This window comes from Oryx dammah, unplaced genomic scaffold (genome assembly GCF_014754425.2).
Source record: "Oryx dammah isolate SB20612 unplaced genomic scaffold, SCBI_Odam_1.1 HiC_scaffold_2, whole genome shotgun sequence".
NCBI lineage: Eukaryota > Metazoa > Chordata > Mammalia > Artiodactyla > Bovidae > Oryx > Oryx dammah.
In genome coordinates this window covers 163,705,699-163,729,422 of record NW_024070186.1, presented here as the reverse complement: position 1 = coordinate 163,729,422, position 23,724 = coordinate 163,705,699, and the positions used below count along the sequence as shown (strand labels likewise).

At 44.2% G+C, this 23,724-nt stretch overlaps 1 protein-coding gene across 19 annotated transcripts in view; it reads right to left on the bottom strand.

The window, feature by feature from the left end:
* The window catches only part of RBFOX1 (RNA binding fox-1 homolog 1), a 1,681,944-nt gene that overhangs the window by 62,852 nt on the left and 1,595,368 nt on the right, over positions 1 to 23,724 (bottom strand). For all 19 annotated transcript variants that reach the window (XM_040256528.1, XM_040256446.1, XM_040256394.1 and 16 more), the window contains one exon: positions 937 to 1,069. In XM_040256528.1, the coding sequence (XP_040112462.1) occupies positions 937 to 1,069 (133 nt within the window). The remainder of the gene's footprint in view (positions 1 to 936; positions 1,070 to 23,724) is intronic.

Here is a 23,724-nt window from a genome sequence, read left to right as displayed (position 1 = left end):
ATCCCCAGCCTCCACCCAGTAGATGCTATCACAACAACCAAAAAGGTCTCCAGACTTTCCCAGTGTCCTGTGAGGGCTACTGCTTGAGGGACTTCCCTCTCTCCGACTCCAGGGGGCCAGAATATTCTAATATTCTAGAAGGATTCCTAACAGCACACCAGGGACCCAGAATGTACCAGGAAGATTCCTAATAGCAAAGCAGAAAGGGTAGCACTTGGAAACTGTCCCCCATTATACCAGTACTTTTTTTTTTTTTTAAATAGCATTCACCACCATTCCTTGAGATTCACTTGGCAACTGCAAAGTCCATGCAGAGAAAGACCAAACGGGCCATGGGGAACAAATTAATCTGCAAACAAATTCTCCTCAAAGAGGGAAAAAAGAAAGCAAAACCATTTTGGAAAAATCCCACGCAATGAGTCAATTCCAATTTCTTTGAGCTTCAAGAGTACACCTCCTCACCTAATTTTCTCTTCTGGGCTAAAGGTTCATACACCTTGAAGCACAAGATATCTTTGGGGAGGGGGACAAGGCCACCCTGGTGATTTTTCCATCTTAAACCCTCCCCGTCCCCCCAACAGAGAGACTCAAGGGGCGTATGTGATCCAACCTCCTTAATCACCAGATGTTTGCAATCATCAGAAAGACGTCTTGGGCTGTAACCATTTCTCTGTTCTCCAGCATTCAGTCTCAAAGAGAATTTCCATAACAACATGTGACATGTAGAATGCTTAAAGGCACCAACCATGACAAGACAAATTACACTCATTTTTCAAGACTCTGCAAGGTGCTATACTGCAAGCGGGCGGGCTGCATGCTGGGCGGTTCTGGAGGGGCGGTCAAGGCGGGCATGCACTCCATCGCACGCAGGGATTGGGGCGAGGGCTGGCGTGCTGGGGGGGGAGGCCTGCCCGCGGTGGGGGGCTCCCCACTTACCCGCCATAGGCCGGGATCGGGGGTGGGGGCGCTGCGGCCCGAAAGGTGTTGTACACGGTGCGGCCACGGCCACGCAGGTGCGCCCCTCGGTAGGCGGCCGCCGCCGTGGCGGCTGGATACGGGAAGCCGGGCACTGTGGGTGAGAGGAGAGAACACAAGGTTCAGATCGCGCCTGCCTGTGGGGGAACCATCCCCCTCAACACACACACCCAGGACCCTGCTCCCCGTAGGCCAGGGCCGGACACCCGCACCCCTTCCTTCCAGGAGTCAGACTTCTAAAGGCAGGCTGGAGGGAGGAGGCCAAGGTTCGATTCCACAGAGGATGGGCTAACGCAGTCAGTGATCCCTGGGACCAATATCGAGGACAAACATCCACAAAGGAGTCTTACTACAGGGGAAATGCTCACTGCATAAACTTAACTTTTTAAAAAGGTAGACTGCAAGATGTGTGTGTGCTGGGTTCTCACATCTGCCCATCATCTATTAACATGCATACCTGGCCCATATAGGTATTGTGCATGATACCTATGTGGATGAGCATGCAATATGCATAGGTGTATATGTACACATACACACGTGTACATGTGTAAGTGATTATGTATAGTAAAGTGAAGGTTGCTCAGTTGTGTCCAGCTCTTTGTGACCCCATGGACTATTCTCCAGGCCAGAATACTGGAGAGGGTAGCCATTCCCTTCTCCAAGGGATCTTCCCAACCCAGGGATCAAACTCAGGTCTCTTGCATTGCAGGCGGATTCTTTACCAGCTGAGCCACAAGGAAAGCCCTCTTATGTATATGTGTGTATATAAAATATTCGTGGGTGTTAGTGTGCATATCACATGTATGTGTGTGTGTGTATGGGAATATGTATACATGCCTATTTATATATACATGCATATGTATATAATTAGATACACAAATACATACATACTTCAATGTGTTTGTAGTTATCTGTGAGGCTAAAATTCATGAGAAATGTTACTTGTCTACTCATAGCTTTTCTCCATTCGGTTTTACTTTTTTTCCCATATTTTCCTTTAGGTACCTAGGGTTGCTTCTTGTTCACTTGATAAGTCATGTCTGACTCTTTTGTGATCCCATGGACTGTAGCCTGCCAGGCTCCTCTGTCCATGTGATTGCCCACACAAGAATACTGGAATAGTTGCCATTTCCTTCTCCAGGGGATCTTCCCAATTGAGGGAAAGAACCCGAGTCTCCTGTGGCTCTTGCATTGGCAGGTGTGTTCTTTACTGCTGAGTCACGGGGGGAGAACTTATGAACCTATATTGCTGGTTAAAATGTTTTAATTGCAATGCACTGTACCTACAGACAAGTGTATGTATCAGATGTGTACAGACCCCTCATGCTCCTATGGACAAATCACTGCTAAGATCCCATCAGCCCCCTATCCATTTACATAGCTTATAAAACCATTTATACAACAACCATAACCACAGAGAAGTATGAGGACTCAACTCTGAAAGAGAAAGTGTGGGCAGGGTTATCTTCCCAGGGGTGGTGGTGCAGAAATTCTCTGAACCAAGTGACTTGGTCAAGAGTCAGGAGGGAAAGTAAGCCTGATGCTCGAGACCCATGGTAATTAACACAGCTTCCTCTGCCTGGGATGCCCTTCCTCCCAGGATGTCTGCAAATCCTAATGCATCAGGTCCATGAAACCCTGATGACATCACCCCAGCTTGCTGCTCTTTCTAGACCCTGAATCGCAGGCTCTCACCATGCTGGTCATGCCCGTCCCATCCCACTCTCAGCAGGCACTGTTACCCGCAGTGAATCCCACGGAGAGGATGCTCTTTTAGGAAAATACATTTGGAAGGCCACTGTCTCAGGAGATCTATTAATATATTAGAGGCTCAGAAAGTCCTAAAGTAAGGGAAGTGCACGCATGCGTGCCAAGTTGCTTCAGCTGTGTCTGACCCTTTTCACCTTAGCCTGCCAGGCTCCTCTGTCTGTGGGGTTTCCCAGGCAAGAATACTGGAGCAGTTGCCATTTTCTTCTACAGCTGGGTCTTCCCAACCCAAGGATCAAACCCACATCTCTTATGTCTCCTGTATCGGCGGGAGGGCTCTTTCTCACTAGCGCCCCCTGGGAAACCCAAGGGAAGTGCATTAACACCATTAATGCAGCAATCCCAGACTTCATTTCTCCAGGAACTCTAGTTCAGAGAATACCCAGCCTCTGGGTACTGGTCTGGAAAAGAAAATCACTTATTTATTATGTTTACCTCTTCTACTCATCAGCCAGGTTCTTGAGGGCCCCCATCATATCCCATTCATCCTTGCATTTTCCCGTGCATTCCCCCCGCCATGTCAGCAGAAGCCCCCTGATTTTGTCCACAGTAGGTTCTAGGTATTGGACACAGTTGATTCTGGATGACCAGTGAATGAAGCCCTGGGATGTGGTCCAACCAAATGACTGACGGACTATCCATTCTTTCCTTGATCCTTTCCCTCCTCTCACCCTGTTTACTTAACAGGAGCTTGAAGTATCGCCTGTTAGAGAGGGAAACAGGTGGAATGAACAAGAACCAGGATGGGTTTCCTCATGTCCACAGCCCTGTCTCCCCTGTTCCATCTCTCTTGGGATTTTAGACAGTATTGGTAGCAACGTGCAAGGCTGGGAAGGACCCAGCTTCTCTCGGTCTGATAGGAAGATAAAGGCTCAGAGAGGCCTCAGCCCAGGAGGCTCTTTCCCAGAGGCAAGGCAACACATCCAAGCTGCCCTCTCCCAGATCATGTATTTTGCCAAATTCCTAACCTCTCACGGGGTGTTGTGTGTCATATTATCTTAAAGTTGCCTCTGTCTACATCCAAATAGCCTTCCTCCCTGCCATCATGTTCAAGAGCAGAAGCCCTCCACAGACAGGTGGTTGCCCAGGGGGAAGGGGTTCAGAAAGGGATGGACAGGGAGGTGGGAGTTAGGAGATGTAAGGTTTTACACACAGAATGAATAAACACGAAGGTCCTACTGTATAGCACGGGGAGCTATATTCAGTATGCTGTGATAAGTCATAATGGAAAAAAAAATTTAAAAAGAATATCAGAAAACAGACTCTGTAGGACTCCAATTACTTTAGACCATGAAATTTTTTTGCACCTTGTTTTATGTCTCTGGATACGTTCCAGTGTCTCCTAGTTTATAGTCTATGGGAACTTGAATAGAATTTGTATCCTGCTGTTGTGTGAAAATTGTATAAAGCTTCATTATGTTGAATTGGTTCATGGTGCTTTTCAGGTCTACTGTATCCTTCTACTCGTTTGTCTATTCATTCTATCAACTTTTGAGTTTGATATGGAAACTCCAATTAAAAATATTAATTTGTCTACTTTAAAAAATAATCGTAACATATAGTGGAACTATATGTAATTTCATTCTGTATTTTCCAAGTCTCTTGTAATTGTGTTATCATGCTTTCATAGTTTAAAAAAATAAAAGGAAAGAGAAAAACATATCTGTACAATATATGAAAAAGAATATGTGTGTAACTGAATAACTCTGCTGTACAGCATAAATTACCACAATATTGTAAATCAACACTTCAACAAAAAGAAAAAATAAATAAATAAAGTAGAAGCCCTGCACTCCATCAGCTCCCCTTACTCCCAGAGTTCTTGGACAGTAGGTTTGTAGCTGCATGTCGGTGGCAGGAGGCTGGGGAGGGAAGGAAGTGGGATTTCCCACAGCAGTTATTCCCGATCCACTATATTCATGGGATTGCACAGACTGGATTATAAGTCTTGAACTGGAAGTTGAAGACAGACTGACTACCATCTGGAATTCTTCGTGTGTTCTTGAATAGCCAACAGCCAGCCTGTTTCTTGGATTCTACCATATCCTTCTCTGATAATGCTAGTAAAATGCTAGGATGGTAGAACCAAGCCAGAATGATTTTCTCTCTCTATTTATGTCCTTTATGACCCAGAAGACCATCCAGGTTATTTCTTAACCTTTAAAAAAAAAATTGTCAGTCAAGACAAATCATATAGCTGTACTTAACTCTCAGCTTGCCAGCCCCTCAGCATCCATGTTTCTTAGCTGGTGTTTCAGCTGTGCTCAGTTGAGTGTGACTCTTTGCGACCCCATGGACGGTAGCCCTCCAGGCTCCTCTGTCCATGGGATTCTCCAGGCAGGAATGGGAGTGGGCTGCCACTTCGTCCTCCAGGGGATCTTTCCAACCCAGAGACAGAACCCGCGTCGGCTGCATCTCTTGCACTGGCAAGGGGATTCTTTACCACTGTGCCACCTGGGAAGCCCAACTGCTATTCTTGAAATTGTAAAGAGGTATCAACCTCAATGGGGGAAGCGGGGCAATCCTAATATCCTAAAAGGCCAAGAGTTGTGAGATAGGAGATGCTGGTTTCAACACTGGGGAGAAAAGAAGCGAGCGAGCCTTTGATTCCAACGCGATCTTGCCACAGTTCAAATATTAAGTTTGCGGAGGAACACCCTGGATTTTGAAATAAAGCAAATGAAAAATTCGCAATCTGGCAGAGCAGCTGGTTGCCTGTGTGAGGAAATGCAGTAATTATGCTGACCCATTCATTATCGTTGGCTGCGGCACGGAGTGAGCCAGACAAGATCCCTCTCAGCGACAAGCAGGTTTTACAATAATTCTTGGAGGATTTAGATGTTGAGATAGAACATGAAACAGAAGCTCGGCAGTAGAGCGAGGGGAATGCAAGCTGCTAGAAAGGGAAAACCAGGATGCCGCTGTGTACCCCCTTTGCTGCAGGAAGAAAATAGCCTTCTCAATGCAGGATAAGGGATTTGCAGGTCTTCGTACCAAGCTCTTTGGGTTGCTCCAAGCAGGGCGCATTAAAGAGATTCTGGTTGTTAAAGGAGCAAGGGAAGGACTGCACATCAACTTCCTGGGAGGCCAAGTGCCCTCAGGTAAGATAAGGAGCCGCCTGATGCGAAGAGCTGACTCAATGGAAAAGACCCTGATGCGAGGAAAATTTGAAGGCAAAAGGAGAAGGGGGCAGCAGAGGATGAAATGGTTGGATGGCATCACCAACTCAATGGACATGTTGTCATTGTTCAGTCACTCAGTCACGTCTGACCCCATGGACTACAGCATGCCAGGCTTCTCAGTCCTTCACCATCTCCCGGAGCTTGCTCAGACTCATGTCCACTGAGTCAGTGATGCCATCCAACCATCTCGTCGTCTGTTGTCTCCTTCTCCTGCCTTCAATCTTTCCCAGCATCAAGGCCTTTTCTAATGAGACAGTTTTTCGCATCAGGTGGCCAAATTGTTGGAGCTTCAGCTTCAGCATCAGTCCTTCCAATGAATATTCAGGAATGAATTTGAGCAAACTCCAGGGAACACTGAAGGACAGGGGAGCCTGCAGTCCATGGGGTTGCAAAGAGTCGGACACGACTTAGTGACTGAACAACCACAACAAATTGTAACGGGCTTCCTGTTACAGGAGCAGGCATGTAAGTCTCCCAGATGGATGTCTGCTCAGCTATCCCTTCTTGTTGCCGTCTAGAGCTGGCCAAGGGGTCTCTTCATGAAGTCTCTAGTTAATCACTGTCGTTGATGAATATTCCCTTCTCTTCCCCTCTTCTCTCCCTCCCTCCCTTATTCCTGAAACCAAACAGGACCCAGTGGGGCTCCTGGGCACAAAAGCCTTTCTGTGTTTCCCGTTCCTTGATTACAAGAAATCGGCTTCATTCAGCCTCCAAGACTTTCCCTGAGTTCCAACAGGCAGGTTCAAACAGTTGCTAATTAGGGAAGGGAGAGGATGCAGAGACAAGCAGCAACAGCCAAGAAACAGCAGTGCAGCCTTGCGGGGGGTAGGGTCTCGGCTCCTCCTTAAGGGATACACATAATAATATCCTTGAGTTGTTTTGCAGATTCTGAAACCCCCACCAGGTGGGAGAAGTTAACTGCATGCTGTCCACCAGCACACAGACCCCAGACCAGTTGGAAACAGAAGATTGGTGATGCTGACTTCCACTTGCTTTACCACCAACCAATCAGAAGGATGTCCAGGAGCTAGTCAGGCTTTCCTCCTCTTTGAACCATTACCATAAAACTCCTCACCACCCCCTCCGGGTCAGGACACACAGTTTTGAAGGCAGTAGCCTGCTGTGGCCCTCTTTGCCTGACAAAGCAACAAAGCTATTCTTTTCTATTTCATCCAAAACTCTCTGAGATTGAATCCGGTGTCAAGGTACACAGAATGGATTAGGCATCCATTCTTTCCTCCCTCCCTTTTATTTTGTAATCTCCTTCCGAAGAAGCCTACCCCAAATCTTCCTGGGCGTACTAGCAATCAAGTAACTTGGATCACAGATATGAAGGGAAAAAAATACTCTCACCATAGCTAAAACGCAAGCTCCATGCGGGCAGTGTTTTTCATCTGTTCTGCTCTTTGATTTAGGAAATCGCCTAGCACAGCAAGGTGTCAGCTACCTAATACCATGCCTGGACATGCTTTGATGATGAACCCATGTTAGTCTCCTTTAAAAGGACCATAACCCTGTCCTTTATAAATAGCATGCTGCCCAAGATTTGCAGAAACACAGTGTGCAAATAATACATGAGATCTCAATCATCTTTATAAAAACTGCTATACCCGTACTCAGAAGATGCTATCCTGACCCAAAAATAGCAACCAGACTTGGAATATGTGTGATTCTGATGAAAAGAGAGATGATTTGGGTAAATGCTCTGCACTGGGAATTATTGCCCATCCTCATTCCCTTAAATTCACCTTTAGTGCTGCACAGCATTAGGGTTTGGAGATTGGTTTCTTGTTCTCAGAGAAGTTGAGCTCAAACTCTCCCCACCCCCAGACAGGTGGTACCCATCTGGTCAGTAAAAGGTATTTGGTCGCGTTCCTTCTTGCACACAGCCCCACATGGAGCTCCCTAACAACCCAGCAAATCTGTCTTTATGCAATGAATGTGTGCAACAAGGAACACTGGAAAATAGCAATCCTTATAATCCCTACCTTGCCTGACTGACAGCTATGCCTTCTGTGTTTCTTCCTGTCTCCATGAGAGGACATCCTCCCTATGGCTGGCTCAGGACAGTGTGCCTCTCTTGTCTTGCAACTAAGATAAATGGTCAAATTCAAGGGCAAAATACCACAACTGTTTGTCAAGCTTCCTTTAGACTCTGGTGGGATGGTAGGAGCTGATCTATTTATTTTTACTTGCCTACCGGGTCTGCTGGCTTATAGAGCATGGTTAACTGCATATGTGAAGCGTATACTCAGGTGATTATGATATAGGTTAAACAAAACCAAAATGGCTTTATCCTTGAACCATGTAAAAAGAATGTAATGTGCTGTGCTAAGTCACTCAGTTGTGTCTGACTCTGCGACTCCATGAACTGCCGCCCACCAGGCTCCTCTCTGTCCATAGGATTTCCCAGGCAAGAATACTGGAATGGGTTGCCATTTCCTCCTCCAGGGGATCTTCCAGACCCAGGGATCGAACTCAAATCCTGTGTTTCCTGCATTGCAAGCAGATTCTCTTACCCGCTGAGCCATCAGACTTTCCTATATGTCGCCTATAGCCTAAAATACATGGGATTGCCCGTTCTCAAGGCTCTCATCTTTAAGGGTATAACACTTTTCCATTCATATGGAGATTAAAAAGTTGCAAAACAGAGAATAACATTTGTCTTGTTGGAGATTTACAAGAATATAGTGATCAGACCTACATGGAGAGTTAGTTACAAGAACAAAGGATTCTGACATCAAGAAGCTTGCAGCAACCGACCAAGCACCTCCCTCACCTTGCCTTTAAAAATGCTTTGGTGAAGCACTTCAGAGAATTCAGGGTGTTTTGAGTCACCCTTCTCCTTGCATCACCCTGCAGGCCAACAAACCTTTCCTGCACCCAAGCTCTGACATTTAGGTATTGTTTGGTCTCACTGTGCTTTGGTCACATGAACTTGGGTTTGATAACAAGAAGACATCTTAATTATGTGTTTACACTGCAGCATGACTTGTCTCTTTTGTTGAAAGTTATGTCATCTATCAATACCCCAGTTCAGGAGTTTGGACGCAGGAAGTGGGCAATACGTGTTTAATAAATCCAATACAAAAGGCCAAGGGGAAACGCACAATGTCCTCTTCACTACTGAAACAGAGTAAATCGATGCTAATAAAAGTCATTCACCTGTCACCCTGTCCAATATTTGTAAATGCCTCTTTGTTAATTAAAGAACAATGTTTGAAAGAAAAGACACCAAATTAGAGGCATTTCTGAACCCCAACGCTGGAGTTTGATTTTTTTTTCCTAGTTGAATTCAAGTTAATAAGCATGTAAACAGACCATCAATGGCAAACAATGGAAAGTATTCAGGTTGCTTCATGGGTACCAAATAAATCCTTAGTTCTTGGCATGAGGGAGACAAGGGAAGGGGGAAAAAAAGCACAGGTTCATTATACTGGAAACGTTCCCTCTTTAACCTGCTCCAGCATGAATCAAAGTGAAAAATCTGGTATCACTGCAATGAAAATTGGATTTAGCTCATAAGCTAAAAATGAGTTTCTCTCCAAGAAAACAGGGCCTGAGCTTCTGGAGCAAATGCCAATTGCACATCTTGTTGACACCTCGACATCCACAGCCCACCCACTCCCAACCTTCAGCTAGATTTATATCCAGAGCAGAGAGGGATGAGGTTAGCAGAGCAACCGTCTCAGCTCTCAGGAATAAGGAGTTCTCCACCGCTGAACTCAATGAAACGGAAACTTCAGGGAAGTAACCAGAGGCATGCTGTGATGTGCTCAAGTATCAAGGCAAATCAACATTTTTAAAGGGAAGATGTGTGGGTGTATCAACCAGACAAATGGGCCATTTACCAAAGTGTCAACTGCTTATTGCCTGTCTCCCCCGCAAGACAGAGGCCCCCACCTCCCACCTCGGAGGAGCTCGGAGTTCAATGTATTTACAGTGACGAATGCGTGATCCCTTCCCTCTGTCTCTTTTACGAATGTGGTGCTTACCTTCGAAAATAAACACAAATGAGATCATCTTAGCAAGCCCGGAAATCCCAAGAGAAGGAACACAACAAAACCCGTGGAAAATACTTGAGGGTTATAAACTGCATATTAAAGTTTTAGAGCTCTGGGAGAAATGGAAGAACAGCAGATGCAAAACCCGACAGGGGGCAGACTCTGCATCAAAACCATAAAAATATACAACTGCTTTAACGGGCAATTATTCTTTGCATTTGTGCATGGGTTTGAATTTGCATGAGGTTGCCAGATGCCCTGAAAAGGTGTGCTGATTAGGATGGATGGGGGTGGGGGAAGCTCTCTCTTTGTCTGTTCTTTTCTTTGCTGTGTGAATGCCACCTTCCTCCTCCCCCACCCCTGAAACGTTTTAAGACAGAGATGTTCATGCTCATTTGGGGGTTGAATTGTTCCGTGGGTAATTTACGGTAGGAAATACTCACTTACACAATTCTGGGGGTACAGATGCGGTTTCAACAGCAGGTTCACGGTTCTGCAGGATTCCCCTCGAGGGAACTCCCGTTCCATGAGCTGGACCATAAATTAAGAAGTGGCATAATAGGTAACATACCGAGGTGAAATAAACAACCAGCGATAGCTCAATTTCACAGGCAGAGCACTGTGTGATAAACATCACAATGCATTGTCCAAAAAAGCCCACATAAAAACCTGATGACTTTTTTTCACATGGCAAAAAAATGTTTGCGCAATTTGCAGGACAGATCTCAAAGAAAGATACATCAAATTGGTTTGTAACACAGAATGTATACACAGTGAGGTCACTGTCTTTAAATAAGACTAAATGGAAAACTTAATATGATGGATCATACTTGATTCTAGGTCAAAATAAAAATGGAAAGGCTTTCAATTTTGTTAAAATTCAGTCATTTCCAGGTTTAGGAGTAAGAAGGGAGTCTTGCATTCAGGCAGTCATTGACAAAAAGACCAAAATGGCCACTTAATTTGTTGGACTCTCTGGTTTTCATACGCACGTCTATTCATCCCTGAAACTCACATTTGGGATCGGCTCTTGTTTCATTTTAAAATGCATGTTGATATTAAACACTGCTGTTTAGAAGTGAATAAATCTACGTTTTGGACAAACAGTTTCTTATAGGACATCCTCATTTGAAATGCATTGAATAGGAAAACAAAAATTTCTAATTAATGTACAAGTCTAATCACCATTCTCCACATGGAAGAGTAATTTTTCACTGTTCATTTGCTTGGTTTAATCTCAAAACTGACATAACAGAAACGCAATGTCCTATAAATCTCCGCTCATTTGTTTCTTTAATATTCATATTCCATTGAACTGCAGCTGCTTGTTGGTGCAGTCTATTACAACTTGCAAAAGTGTCGATAAAAATATTATGAAAGGCAAGATGTGTTTCTTGCTGGCTGCACGTGCCATTTATTTGGAGAAAGACAATAAATGGCTCGAGGATGCCCCCCCAACCCCCGCCTGCTGTTTGGTGGGTGATTAGTGATTAATTACCTGGCAGCAAATTGACATGGCACAAGGAAATTGACACAGCCCTGATTAATTAACTTTTTATGGGCGGCAGTTACTCACAAAACATTGCGCACCATAATTGAATCTCTTTACATAACGTTATGGTACAAAAGTTTTAGTCAAATCCAAATTAGCCAGAAGTTTCTAGGCCGTTACAGGTCCAAGGAGGATGTGTGGAAAGAACTGGCAAGAACTTGGAGAGAGATGTACATTTTTGAAAGGAAAAAAAAAAAAAATGATGGGGATATTGTGCTGGTTTGATTGCCAAAGATGAATTTATTGACCTAAGTCTTCACTGTCTGAGACTGACAGACCTCATTTCCTCTAGTCTCCTCTGACCACCGAGTCTTAGTGATAAAGACTCTCGCCTTTGTCCAGTCTCTAAACGTCGACTTCCTAATCTAACTCTTGGTTCCAACATCACCTCCTCCTTCAAAGGTTTTTCCTCTCAATTTTACCCCACCTTTCTTGATGCCAGCACAGCCACCACCATACCACTCCCTTTTCCCTCTTCACCTAACATCTCCTTCCTACCATTTCATATGATTGCACTCTCCTTATCGAGCTTTCTCCTGAGGTGTCCTGAGGACTTTATCTTTGTCAAGACTGTGTCTCTAGTACCCAGAGGATGACCTGGCCCCAGATACACGCTGAGATGTTTATTGATTATATCGTGAGATAAACTCAGAATGCCATAGTAGTTCTGTTACGGAGGAAAGATGAGTGACAGTCCTTGACCCTGTGAGAGTTGCTGCTTTGGAAGGATGTCTACTTTAAGAGAAATTTAATGAGGACATCAGTGATGAGAGACTCTGGACCTCACGTGTCTCAAAGTTCAGGCAGTGATAACTGCAATTGTTGAAAGTGGCGATTACGGTTGGCATAATTCCATCCTCTCGGACTCCATGATCAGATAGATGAGATTTTACTATATGAGGAAACATACAGTAAATAGCTACTAGTCACTAACACTTGCTAATGGCCAGACCCACAGATGAACTCACAAAACTCTTCACAGAACCACACGAATCAGGTCTTAACTGTAATCTTCACTTTCCTGGAGAGGAAAGGTAGACAGAGAGCAGCTCAGAAACTCTCCAGTGATCTGAACCCAGACACCTTGACACCAGACCCTGACAATTTATTTATGGCAGGAGGCGCTGGAACAAAGGGATCCTTTGTCAGTTTTAGGCAAAACCTTTCCACTTCCACTTTCTCCATATGCAGCTTGCATGTGTGCGTGCTAAGTCACTTCAGTCGTGCCTGACTCTTTGTGGCTCCATGGACTGTAGCCCGCCAGGGTCCTCTGTCCATGGGATTTCCCAGGCAGGAATACTGGAGTGGGTTGCCATGCCCTCCTCAAGGAGATCTTCCCCACCCAGGGACTGAACCCACGTCTCCTCATCTCCTGCACGGGCAGGCAGGATCTTTACCACTAGCGCCACCTGGGAAGGCCCCCTAAACTGCTTCCAGGCCATCAGTTTTCACTTCCTTCCTATTGTCTGGACAAGCTGCTCCATCACCTCCCTTAATCCATAACATGTCCAAGAGAACCAGCCCTGATTCATCATGGACTGAATTAATTTGCAGGGGGATCTGTCTACAAGCCTCCCTGAGATCTTGCTGCAGGCCAGGGCATGGAAAAGAGGGGGCAGGTGACATTTCTTCCATTCTATATTTATGTTTGGGCTTCCCTCATAGCTCAGTTAGTAAAGAATCTGTCTGCAATGCAGGAGACCCTGGTTTGATCCCTGGGTCAGGAAGATCCACTGGAGAACGGATAGGCTCCCCACTCCAGTATTCCTGGGCTTCCCTTGTGACTCAGCTGGTAAAGAATCCGCCTGCAATGCAGAAGACCTGGGTTTGATCCCTAGGTTGGGAAGATCCCCTGGAGAAGGGAAAGGCTTCCCACGCCAGTATTCTGGCCTGGAGAATTCCATGGACTGTATCGTCCATGGGGTCGCAAAGAGTCAGACACTACTGAGCAACTCACTTTCTCAAATGTCACTTGACTCACAGCTTGGTTAGAAATAGTCTCTTCCTTGGAAAGAAATGAGTCATCTAGGTAAAAAATATACATTAAAGCATATAATGCCGATACAGGGATACATTCTGAGCAGTGAGTTTGGTGTTTCCAAAGCAAACATGTTTCTGAACTTAACAAATTTAAGAAGTCTCAACACACCTCCCCACAATCCCACAATGCTCACACACCTGAATATTCTTTCAACAGTTAGGATTTTGAATGAGGACAGCAGCCTTGGATATTATCTAATTACCTCCTGATTCCTGCTTACCCCCTGAAGTTAGGGGCTGGTCATCTCTTTTCTCCCAGGTTACAAATGGGCAGATTAATCCAACAGACATGTGGGGCGGGCCAAGGCTGCTAAAATGTGCAGTGAGAAGCTTTTTCTGTGCTAAAGACCTTTTTGTGTTCCATCTACTTATCTGTATTGACATCAGCCCCCTGGGCAGGGTTTCTGTAACATTTCATTCAATGAAAAAGACAAAACAAAACAAGAATGCATCTCCATCTTGGAGTGTTTGACTCGGCAGGACCTCAGAAGGCATCGGCAAAAGTGCTTTCTGTCCTTAGAAGGAACCTGGGGAGACAAAGACCTGAGATGCTGAGACATACTGTAACTCAGATGAAGCAATTTACCAGCATCTATTCCTCTGACAAAACCTGTATTGGTGTCAATGTAGCTTTTTGCAGGCAGCCGTGGAGCGGAAAAAAAAAAAAGGCTAATAATTTATATAAATAATTACTTTATCGAGTGCGTATACACAGTAAAGGTTCAATTGTTAAATCATTCATGATCTAGCTAACAGCTGGCTGAAACAGCAAGCTCGGTGAATTGCCTCTCCAGGTAGGAAGCGGGGCAAGTGAGATAAATGAGCTCCCTTATGCTGGGCTGAATTTCCCATGGTTCTCTGGGGCTGCTGCAGCTCCATGAACGCGAGGCCCTAGATGGGGGTTGATGGAGACTCGCGGGATGGAAATGCGATGCAAAAGTTCACCAGCAAAGTGAACTGCCAGCCATCACTGTGATGTCAAACCCCATCTGATTTTAAGAACCATCTCCAGACTTGTAAACTGAGTCCTGATCCTCTGGGCAATGTCCCCAAACAAACCCAGAGATTTACAGGTACTTTCTGGACCTGGGATCACCTGTCTGATTTCCCAGCTGGAGACCTCCCCAACATGCCCACCTAGACCAGATCGAAGGAAGGCCATTCAAACATGGTCCAGTTGTTCAGGCACTAGATCAACATAAACCTTCCAAGCCAGCTTTGTTGGTGAACTTTCGAAAGCACCTGGAAAAGATCGCCTCTAAGAACGAAATGGAAAGAAGAGCCATTTGTTTGAGGAGCTACAATGCCTCAAGCAGCCTGAACACTTTTAAAACAGGGATGTCACTTAATGCTCACAGGTCAGCAGGTATTTGGGCTTCCCCAGTGGCTCAGCAGTAAAGAATCTACCTGCAATGCAGGAGACCCAGAAGACACGGTTTCGGAGACACGGGTTTGATCCCTGGGTCGGGAAGATCCCCTGGAGGAGGAAATGGCAACCCACTCCAGGATTCTTGTCTGGAGAATTCCATGGACTGAGGAGCCTGTAGAGTTACAGACCATGGGGTCAAAGTGGCTTAGCACACGTGCAATACCAAGTTCTCCAGTAGCAATAAGAGAGCTCTTGGCAGGTCACTGCTTTTACATGAATGAAAACATGATTTCAGACAATGGTGTTTTGGAGTTCTTCATGAAGCAAGTGTTAAAACAACTATATTTAAAGGAACTAAGCCAGGTTCGGTTTCCTTTCATGCATCTTTACCGTGTGTGGGGAAATCTGCTTTTGACGAGAAATAACGCAAGGGAAGGAGGGGACCACCTCTCTGAGGTTGGACACATTTCTATGCAAGAAATATCAAGCATCCCACTGCAGGGCTTGAGGGTCCTTGGTGGTCCTTGTTGTTTAGTGGCCGAGTGTGTTTGACTCTCTGCGACCCCAGTCTGTAGCCTGTCAGGCTCCTCTGTCTATGGGATTCTCCGAGCAAGACTACTGCAGTGGGTTGCCATGCCCTCATCCAGGGGATCTTCTCGACCCAGGGATCGAACCCACATCTCTTACATTTACCTGCACTGGCAGGAGGGTTCATTGCCACTAGCGCCACCTGGGAAGCTCCCCTCCAGGTTCTTACTTCCCTCCTAAGCTGTTCACTCCCAGCTCTGCAGACTGGGAGGGCTTGGCTTCACTTACAAAGCCAGGTTCCCTAAACACAAACACCTGCACCAGTGTACCAGGCTGCTCAACTTTACTTTCCAGGAATCAAACAAGATCCCAGCTCTGAACTCTGTATAAGTTTTTTTTTCTCCCATTTTAAATCCACATTCGAGAAAGACAAAGATCATATGATATCATCTATATGTGGAATCTAAAAAAATATGTAAATGAATTTATTTACAAAACAGAAACAGAGGTACAGACATAGAAAATAAACTTACAGCTACCAAAGTGGCAAGGCGGGGGATAAGATAGGGGTTTGGGATTAATATATACACACTACTATACAGGGTTTCCCTGGTGGCTCAGAGGGTAAAGAACCTGCCTGCAATGCCGGGGACCTGTGTTTGATCCCTGCATTGGGAAGATCCTCTGGAGAAGGGAATGGCTACCCACTCCAGTATTCTTGTCTGGAGAATTCCATGGATAGAAGAGCATGGCGAGGTACATAGAGTCCATGGGGTCACAAAGAGTTGGACATGACTGAATGACTAACACTTTCACTTTCACCCCTACATATACAGGAGATAATCAACAAGGAGCCTCTGGCCTCTGCTCAGGGCTAGGGGAAGGAGAACACAGTCATGGTCAAGGGCTTTCATGCGGGCTCTGCACCAGGCTGTGTGTGGATGCGCATAAGAAAAAATACTGTCAGTGCTATCACAGGACCTGGGGTTTCCAGGGAATTCCCCTGGAATGACTACCTCCCTGTCTTTCAGAAACATCTCATCTCAGCCTCGTTCTCTGGTTGTGCATGCAGGAGGATCCCAGGGCAACGTAGTTTATTGTTTTAATATTTGTCTGACACAAAGCAAACCATTCTCCAGTGATTCCTTATCTATCACATGTATTTCTGTGCAAGAAATATCAAGACAAATAAGATGTTTGGGGGCACACCACCGGATGGTAGTTTTTTTTGCAACTGGCAGCCTATTGCAGAAGTGAGACCCCCGTCTGAAAAAGACAAAAGCCCTCTTCTGCATGGAAATTAATAAGCAAAGCGCTGGGAGAGCAGTTGCCTGACTCGTGGCTTCTCCTTTGCTGAGTTTTCCCTGTGAACAACTGAGGGTGTTCAACTAGTGTGTTTTAAGAATTTTCTTGAAACTAGTAAAAAAAAAAAAACAAAAAAACAGTAAAAAATGGACACAACAGTAACAAGCAAGTGGCCTGTGATCGTAAGCCAGCCGGAGCCGGGGTGATCACAGATGTCAGTAAAAGAGCTAACCGGGTTGGGGTTCAGGGGTAGAGGCAAGGATCGAAAATACAAGTGAATTACTCTGTGTGTGTGTGTGTGTGTGTGTGTGTGTGTGTGCACACATGCTCAGTCATGCCCAACTCTTTTGACTTCATGGACTGTAGCCTGCCCGGCTCCTCTGTCCATGGGATTTCTCAGGCAAGAACTTTGCTGTGGGTTGCCATTTCCTCCTCCAGGGTATCTTCCCGACCCAGGAATTGAACCTGTGTCTCCTGCATGACAGGCAGATTCTTTACCATCTGAGCCACCGGGGAAGCCCTAGAGAAGATCAAAGCCCCAAAATCAGGGCTCCAAGTCCAGATGTGTTTCTTTATTGTTTATTGTGAGGGCAAAACTAGGTCAATGCGTTGTATCTAGACTGAATGTATGCACGGATCTTACTTTACTATGGATCAGGAGAAGGGGATTCTCTTTCTGTGCCTACCTAACATTATTTGTTTTAAAATGTGGTTAAATGGTACAAAAGGCAAAAGAGACACAAGAGTTCATTTCAAAAGGAAGTCTCCTTTTACCTCCACCCCAGCAGCCAGCTGCCCTGGGCCCTGCCATATCAGAGGAGAATGATGGCCTGATGAAGATGATAAACACAAAGACTGTTTCTGTAAATTAACTGTTATGGGAAGCCCGGCCACACCCATTCATTTATGTATTGCCCATGGCTACTTTCAAGCTATGAGGACCAAACTGAGTAGTTGCAATGGAGACTCGATAAGCCACAAGGATGGAAATATTGACTATCTGACTTTTCAAAGAATAGTTTTGCCAAAGGACAGACAGAGAAAAAAGGACTCTCCAGGGATCTTGGGATAGAAAGGAGAGAGCCCAACCTCAGAGCTTGAATGGTGAAGACGGAGAGCTGTCCCTCTGACCTCTGAAGGTCAGAAGGTCCAGCTGACCTCTCTCTGCTCAGACTTTTCCAGGAACAGAACAAGAAATCTCTGGTGTGTAAGTTTAGAGTCGGAAAGATGGAAAATTCAGGATTCAGTCAGACTGGTTCATCCTTGATCCAGCTGAATGACCACAGCCAAGTTCTTCAAATCTCTTGAAGCCTAAATTTTCTCATGTGAGAAAGGGGCATAATAATCACACCTAGAGCATAGATTTCCTGTAAAGTGGGAATGTTCAAATGAAGGGCTTAGGTGGCACCAGTGGTAAAGAACCCACATGCCAATGCAGGAGAGTAAGAGATGCAGACTCAATACCTAGGTAGGGAAGGTCCTCTGGAGGAGGGCAGGGCAACCCACTCCAGTATTCTTGCCTGAAGAATCTCATGGACAGAGGAGCCTGGCAGGCTACAGTCCATGGGGTCCCAAAGAATCAGACACAACTGAAGTGACTTAGCACAGCAAGCAGAATGCCTAACATATAGTAAGTGCTCAAAAACCATTCATTATTACCATTATAATTATTATCTTTTATTTCGGGACTGGAACTAGAACTCACCTTGGGCTTAAAAATGTAACAGGGACACAGCACCAAAAAACTCAGTAATTAGGATCGATCATATTTTCATGCAATTTTTTAAAAAATTAGATGATGATTAATGAATTGGTGATAAAGAGACTCAAAACTTAAATAAAGAATGCTTGGCTGTGCCATATTGGATCCTACACAGAAAGAAAATTGAATAATATTCATCTTGTTTTTATGGAAATTTTTGATATTTTACTGATCTTGGATCTTTTCCCATTCATTTCCTTAAAAAAAAAAAAAAACAACTATTTGCTTTATAATGTTATTTATCTTGATGATTGAGCTTTGTTTTGCTTTTAATGTTTATTAATTTGGCTGCACTGGGTCTCAATTGCAGCATGTGAAATTTTAGTTGTGGTATGTGGTATGTGTATTTCCCTGACCGGGGATAGAACCCAGGACTCCTGCATTGGGAGCAAGGAGTCTTAACTATTGGACCCACCAGGGAAGTCCTTGATGACTGAGTTTCTTTGTGCTTCTTTAAATTTTCTCCAAAGACAAAATTCGCTGGCCTCGCCCCAGTATTGTTTATTATTCTAAGCGATTCCTCCAGAAAACATTAGAAAAAGCCTTTCAGAGGTCACCAGGAAGGTGTGAGTTACTGAAAAGAGAGAAAGACGGGCATGGTTCATTAAACCAATGTTATCAGTAGCACAATGACCTGTTCCGGCACCTTCTATTAACTGAAGTCCACCTACTGACATTTTCTATGTTGGGCAGAAGAAAGAGGAAGCCATCAATTAATTTAGGCTGTTACTTTAATTACAGAAAGCAATGGAAATTTTATCAATTACCTGAAAGTAGAACAGGGCAGGCCTGATTTACGTTTGTTTCTGCCACTTAAGCCATTACTTTATGAATTCCACACAACTGCTGCCATAAAATCTGCAATCAATACATCAATTAAAACTTTGCCACTACCACTTGCCCTTGAATTTCATAAAAGTTAATCAAGGAGGAGATGCCTTTGCATTTTGATAACATTTAGGTCCTTGAGCATTTGCCTGGGATATAAAAAAAAATTTTTTTTCCTGTTGCCAGGGATGAAAATTTCAGTATGCAGATTCCTTAAAAAACTAGGAATAAAACTACCGTATGACCCATCAATCCCACTACTGAGCATACATCCTGAGGAAACCATAATTGAAAAAGACACATGTACCCCAGTGTTCATTTTAGCACTATTTACAATAGCCAGTCATGGAAGCAATCTAGATGTCCATTGACAGAGTAATGGATAAGGAAGTTGTGGTACAGAAACACAATGGATTATTACTCAGCTATAAAAAGGAACACATTTGAATCAGTTCTGATGAGGTGGATGAACCCAGAGCCTATTATACAGAGTGAAGTCAGAAAGAAAAAGATAAGTATTGCATATCAACACATATGGATATTCCATATCAAAATATGGAATTTAGAAAGATGGTACTCAAATCCTACTAGCAGGGCAGCAAAGGAGACCCAGACTTTATGGAACAGACTTTTGGAGACAGTGGGGGAAAGAAAGGTTGGGATGATTTGAGAGAACAGCACTGAAACATTTACACTGCCGTATGTAAAACAGATAGTGGGAGTTTGATGTGTGATGCAGTGAGCCCAAAGCTGGGGCTCTAGTCATCTAATACAATAAACTGGTAACAAAAGAAAGGACAAATTCATTGACCTACAGAACTAAAAATGTAGGGTGGAATGCAAGCAGAATCAACTGGCCAACACAGGAATTAATTGTGTAACATTTACATTATTCATAGGTAATGTACCTCACAAATAATTACTTCTTGGGCCTCCCTGGTAGTCCAGTGGTTAAGTCTCTGTGCTTCCAAAGCAGGGTCTGTGGGTTCAATCTCTGATTGGGGGATCTAAGATCCCATATACCAAATAAATAAATAATAATTATCACTCGATGTGAATTAAAAATAAAATGAGGCAAACTTGGAAGAGAAACGAGCAGATGTGCATCGGAAATCCACAAGAGGTGGATTACAATTAAGTATGTGAAAGATGATGTTCCTCACTAAAAGGAAGGCACAGGCAACCAGAGGAAGCTTGATGCTATTTTTCACCCACCTGGTTTGCAAAATTATAGAAAAGAGCAAACGATGCAGGTGCTGGCAAGAATGTGGGATGAAGCTTGACAATTGTATCTGGGGCTCTCCATGTGGATTTGGAACACGGACGGGTATGCTGGAGTATAGGTAACGACATGTGCTGCAGCCTTCAGAGAGAGGCTGGAAAAGACGTAGCTTTAAAGTTTGTGGACAGAGATGACTGCATGAACTCTGGACCACTCACATCAGGGAACAGCATGAAACTATCAAAAACGCTTAATGGGAGATAGTGAAAATGTGTTATTGTGTGTGTGTGCTCAGTTGTGTCCGACCCTTTGTGACCCCATAGACAGTAGCCCGCCAGGTTCCTCTGGTCATGGGATTTTCCAGGCAAGAATACTGGAGTAGGTTGCCATTTCCTCCAACAAGGGATCTTCCCAACCCAGGGACTGAACCCAGGTCTCCTGTATTGCAAATGGATTCTTCACCACTTGAGCCATGGGGGAAGCCCAAATGTGATATTAAGTGACACAAAATGAGATCAACATGTGTAACGTGGATTTAATATGGATGTTACTGACTTCCTTCTGGGTGAAAACAAACTGCTCACACCCGCATTTCACTGGTGTATGTCCTTTTTGCATCATTATGGAAAAAATGTGGAAAGATAACTTACCAGGGAGTCAGATCACAGATTACTTGAAAGGCATGTGTTTGGGGACAAACTGGGGGGATATTACTGCATCATTCCATACAGATATGTGTGTGTGTTTGCCTGCTTCCCTCATTACAGTGAATACACGCTACTTTTGTAATTCAAAATATATTTATGAAACTGGAAAGACAAATTAAAGTAGGTGACATTGACCTGCTTCTGCACACACCTAACCCCGTGTGGAAATAAGAATCCGTGAGAGCTTACTTTGCTAATCCATACTGGAAGTGGATGTTCCATAGTCCCGTTCACGGAACTAACAATTTACCACAATATTTCAAATGAGAAAAATGGAAATAATGTCTTAACTTGGAAGAAAGGTGATAGAATTTTTTACCTTGTTATTTCTGCCTGAAGCCATTTTTTTTCTTTCTTCAGGTCAGGATTAAGGATGCCCGAAGGTACACTAAATCAAAAGTAAATAAATTTAAGAGCTCCCAAGAACTGTTGAGCTGCAGTCCATGGGGTCGCAAATAGTCGGACACGACTTTGCGAATGAACAACAACTGTTGAATAATTACTTGAAGAACTTTAGAAGAGGGAGGAATTTATCACTCACAAATGCTGGTGCTTGATTTACGCAGAGGGTTTGTAAATAGTTGAACATTATCATGATTTTAGATTCAGGCATTTTCTTGGATCAGATTTGTATATACAAATTATCTCCAATTTTCTCAAGTGTATAACTATTTAACAGAGAAATACTTGGCTGTCAGTGTATTTGATTTCATTAATATTTAATACATCTACTCAAATATAATTTATCTATGTTTACCATTAGGAATGAGAGTGAGTGAAAGTCACTCAGTCCTGTCCGACTCTTTGGGACCACAGGGACTATAGCCCACCAGACTCTTCTGTTCATGGGATTTCCCAGGCAAGAATACTGGAGTGGGTTGCCATTTCCTCCTCCAGGGATCTTCCAGGGAATCAGGAATGGAACTTGAGTGGCCTGCGCTGCAGGCAGATTCTATTCTGTCTGAAAATCCACCAAGGAAGCCCCATATTTACCATTACTTTGGATTAATTGATAAAGACTAATCAAGACTCAGCCTAAAGCTGTTTTTGATGTAAGCAACCACCGTATGCAGAGAGGATAATAATATACTTAGTGCCCTTCCCCCAACAGAAGGAGCCTCCAGACCCCTGGCCCTAGGAAGAGGGGGGCCCTGAGCAGGCCATCAGCCCTGCCCCAACTTTCCTCAAACCTCTCTGTTGAGGGGTCGCATTGTTTGTTACACAAAACAAAGCATGATGTTAATGAATTAATTAATTATTTGAAAGTCACTAAAATAATTTTATGTAATTAAACTTAGGTGGACAGCGAAGGGACTTGGCCATACATACACATGTATCCACGCTCCCTCACATTCCCCTCCCATCCAGGCTGCCACTTAACACTGAGCAGAGTTCTCTGTGCTACAGTAGGTCCTTGTTGATTATCCATTTTAAAAATAGCAGTGTGTTTATGTCCATCCCAAACTCCCTAACTATCCCTTCCTCCCCAGCAACCATAAGTTTGTTCTCTAACTCCATGAGTCTCTTTCTGACTTGTGAGTAAGAAAGGTTAATATTTTAAGACAAAAATACTGACGTTAAATGTTTTCCATTTGGTCCGAGGTGATCTTACCTAATTCTCCAGACTTTTGACCAGACTTCACTTAAGTCTGATACGCTATGGATGGAAGTGGTTTATTAGGACATGGAAAAGGATGCGTGACGTTCTGGGACACAGCTTGAAGTGGGTTTCACAGGAGGAGGCTCAAGTTTGGGGAAAAGGAGGAAATGCTGGACTCAGTGGGAGTGCGATGGGAGAAAATGTGGGATTGGACTGTGTGGACATTGAGCTGCGAGTGAAAATCATTCTGTTAATGTTTTCAATGTCCTGGGACGTATTATGAGGAGAGGGGTGGGGAAGGAAACCCATTATGCATAAATGCATCATAAAAAAACAGATAACTTTGGTAGAATTGTTTTCATTACAGACTAATTCAGCAGGGTTCCTTTAAAAACCATCTCTCCTACTGCATTTAAGGGTGTTATTTACAGATGATTAGCTATTGGGCTAGGCAGAAGGACGATTTAAGCCTAAAACATCCAAGGCCAGCTTAAGATCCATAGAAAAAGTACAAACTTGGGTGTAATCCTGGAAGTCCATAAACACACAGCATCCCATTGATAAGTGTGATTTACACACATCTTGCTTCAGGAGCACAATTGTTGGATAAGAATGAGAAACATATGCATTTTCAAGTTGAAATACTGCTAAGCTGCTAAGTCACTTCAGTCACATCCGACTCTGTGCGACCCCACAGATGGCAGCCCACCAGGCTCCTCCATCCCTGGGATTCTCCAGGCAAGAACACTGGAGTGGGTTGCCATTTCCTTCTCCAATGCGTGAAAGTGAAGTCACTCAGTCGTGTCCAACTCTTAGCGACCCCATGGACTGCATCCTACCAGGCTCCTCTGTCCATGGGATTTTCCAGGTAAGAGTACTGCAG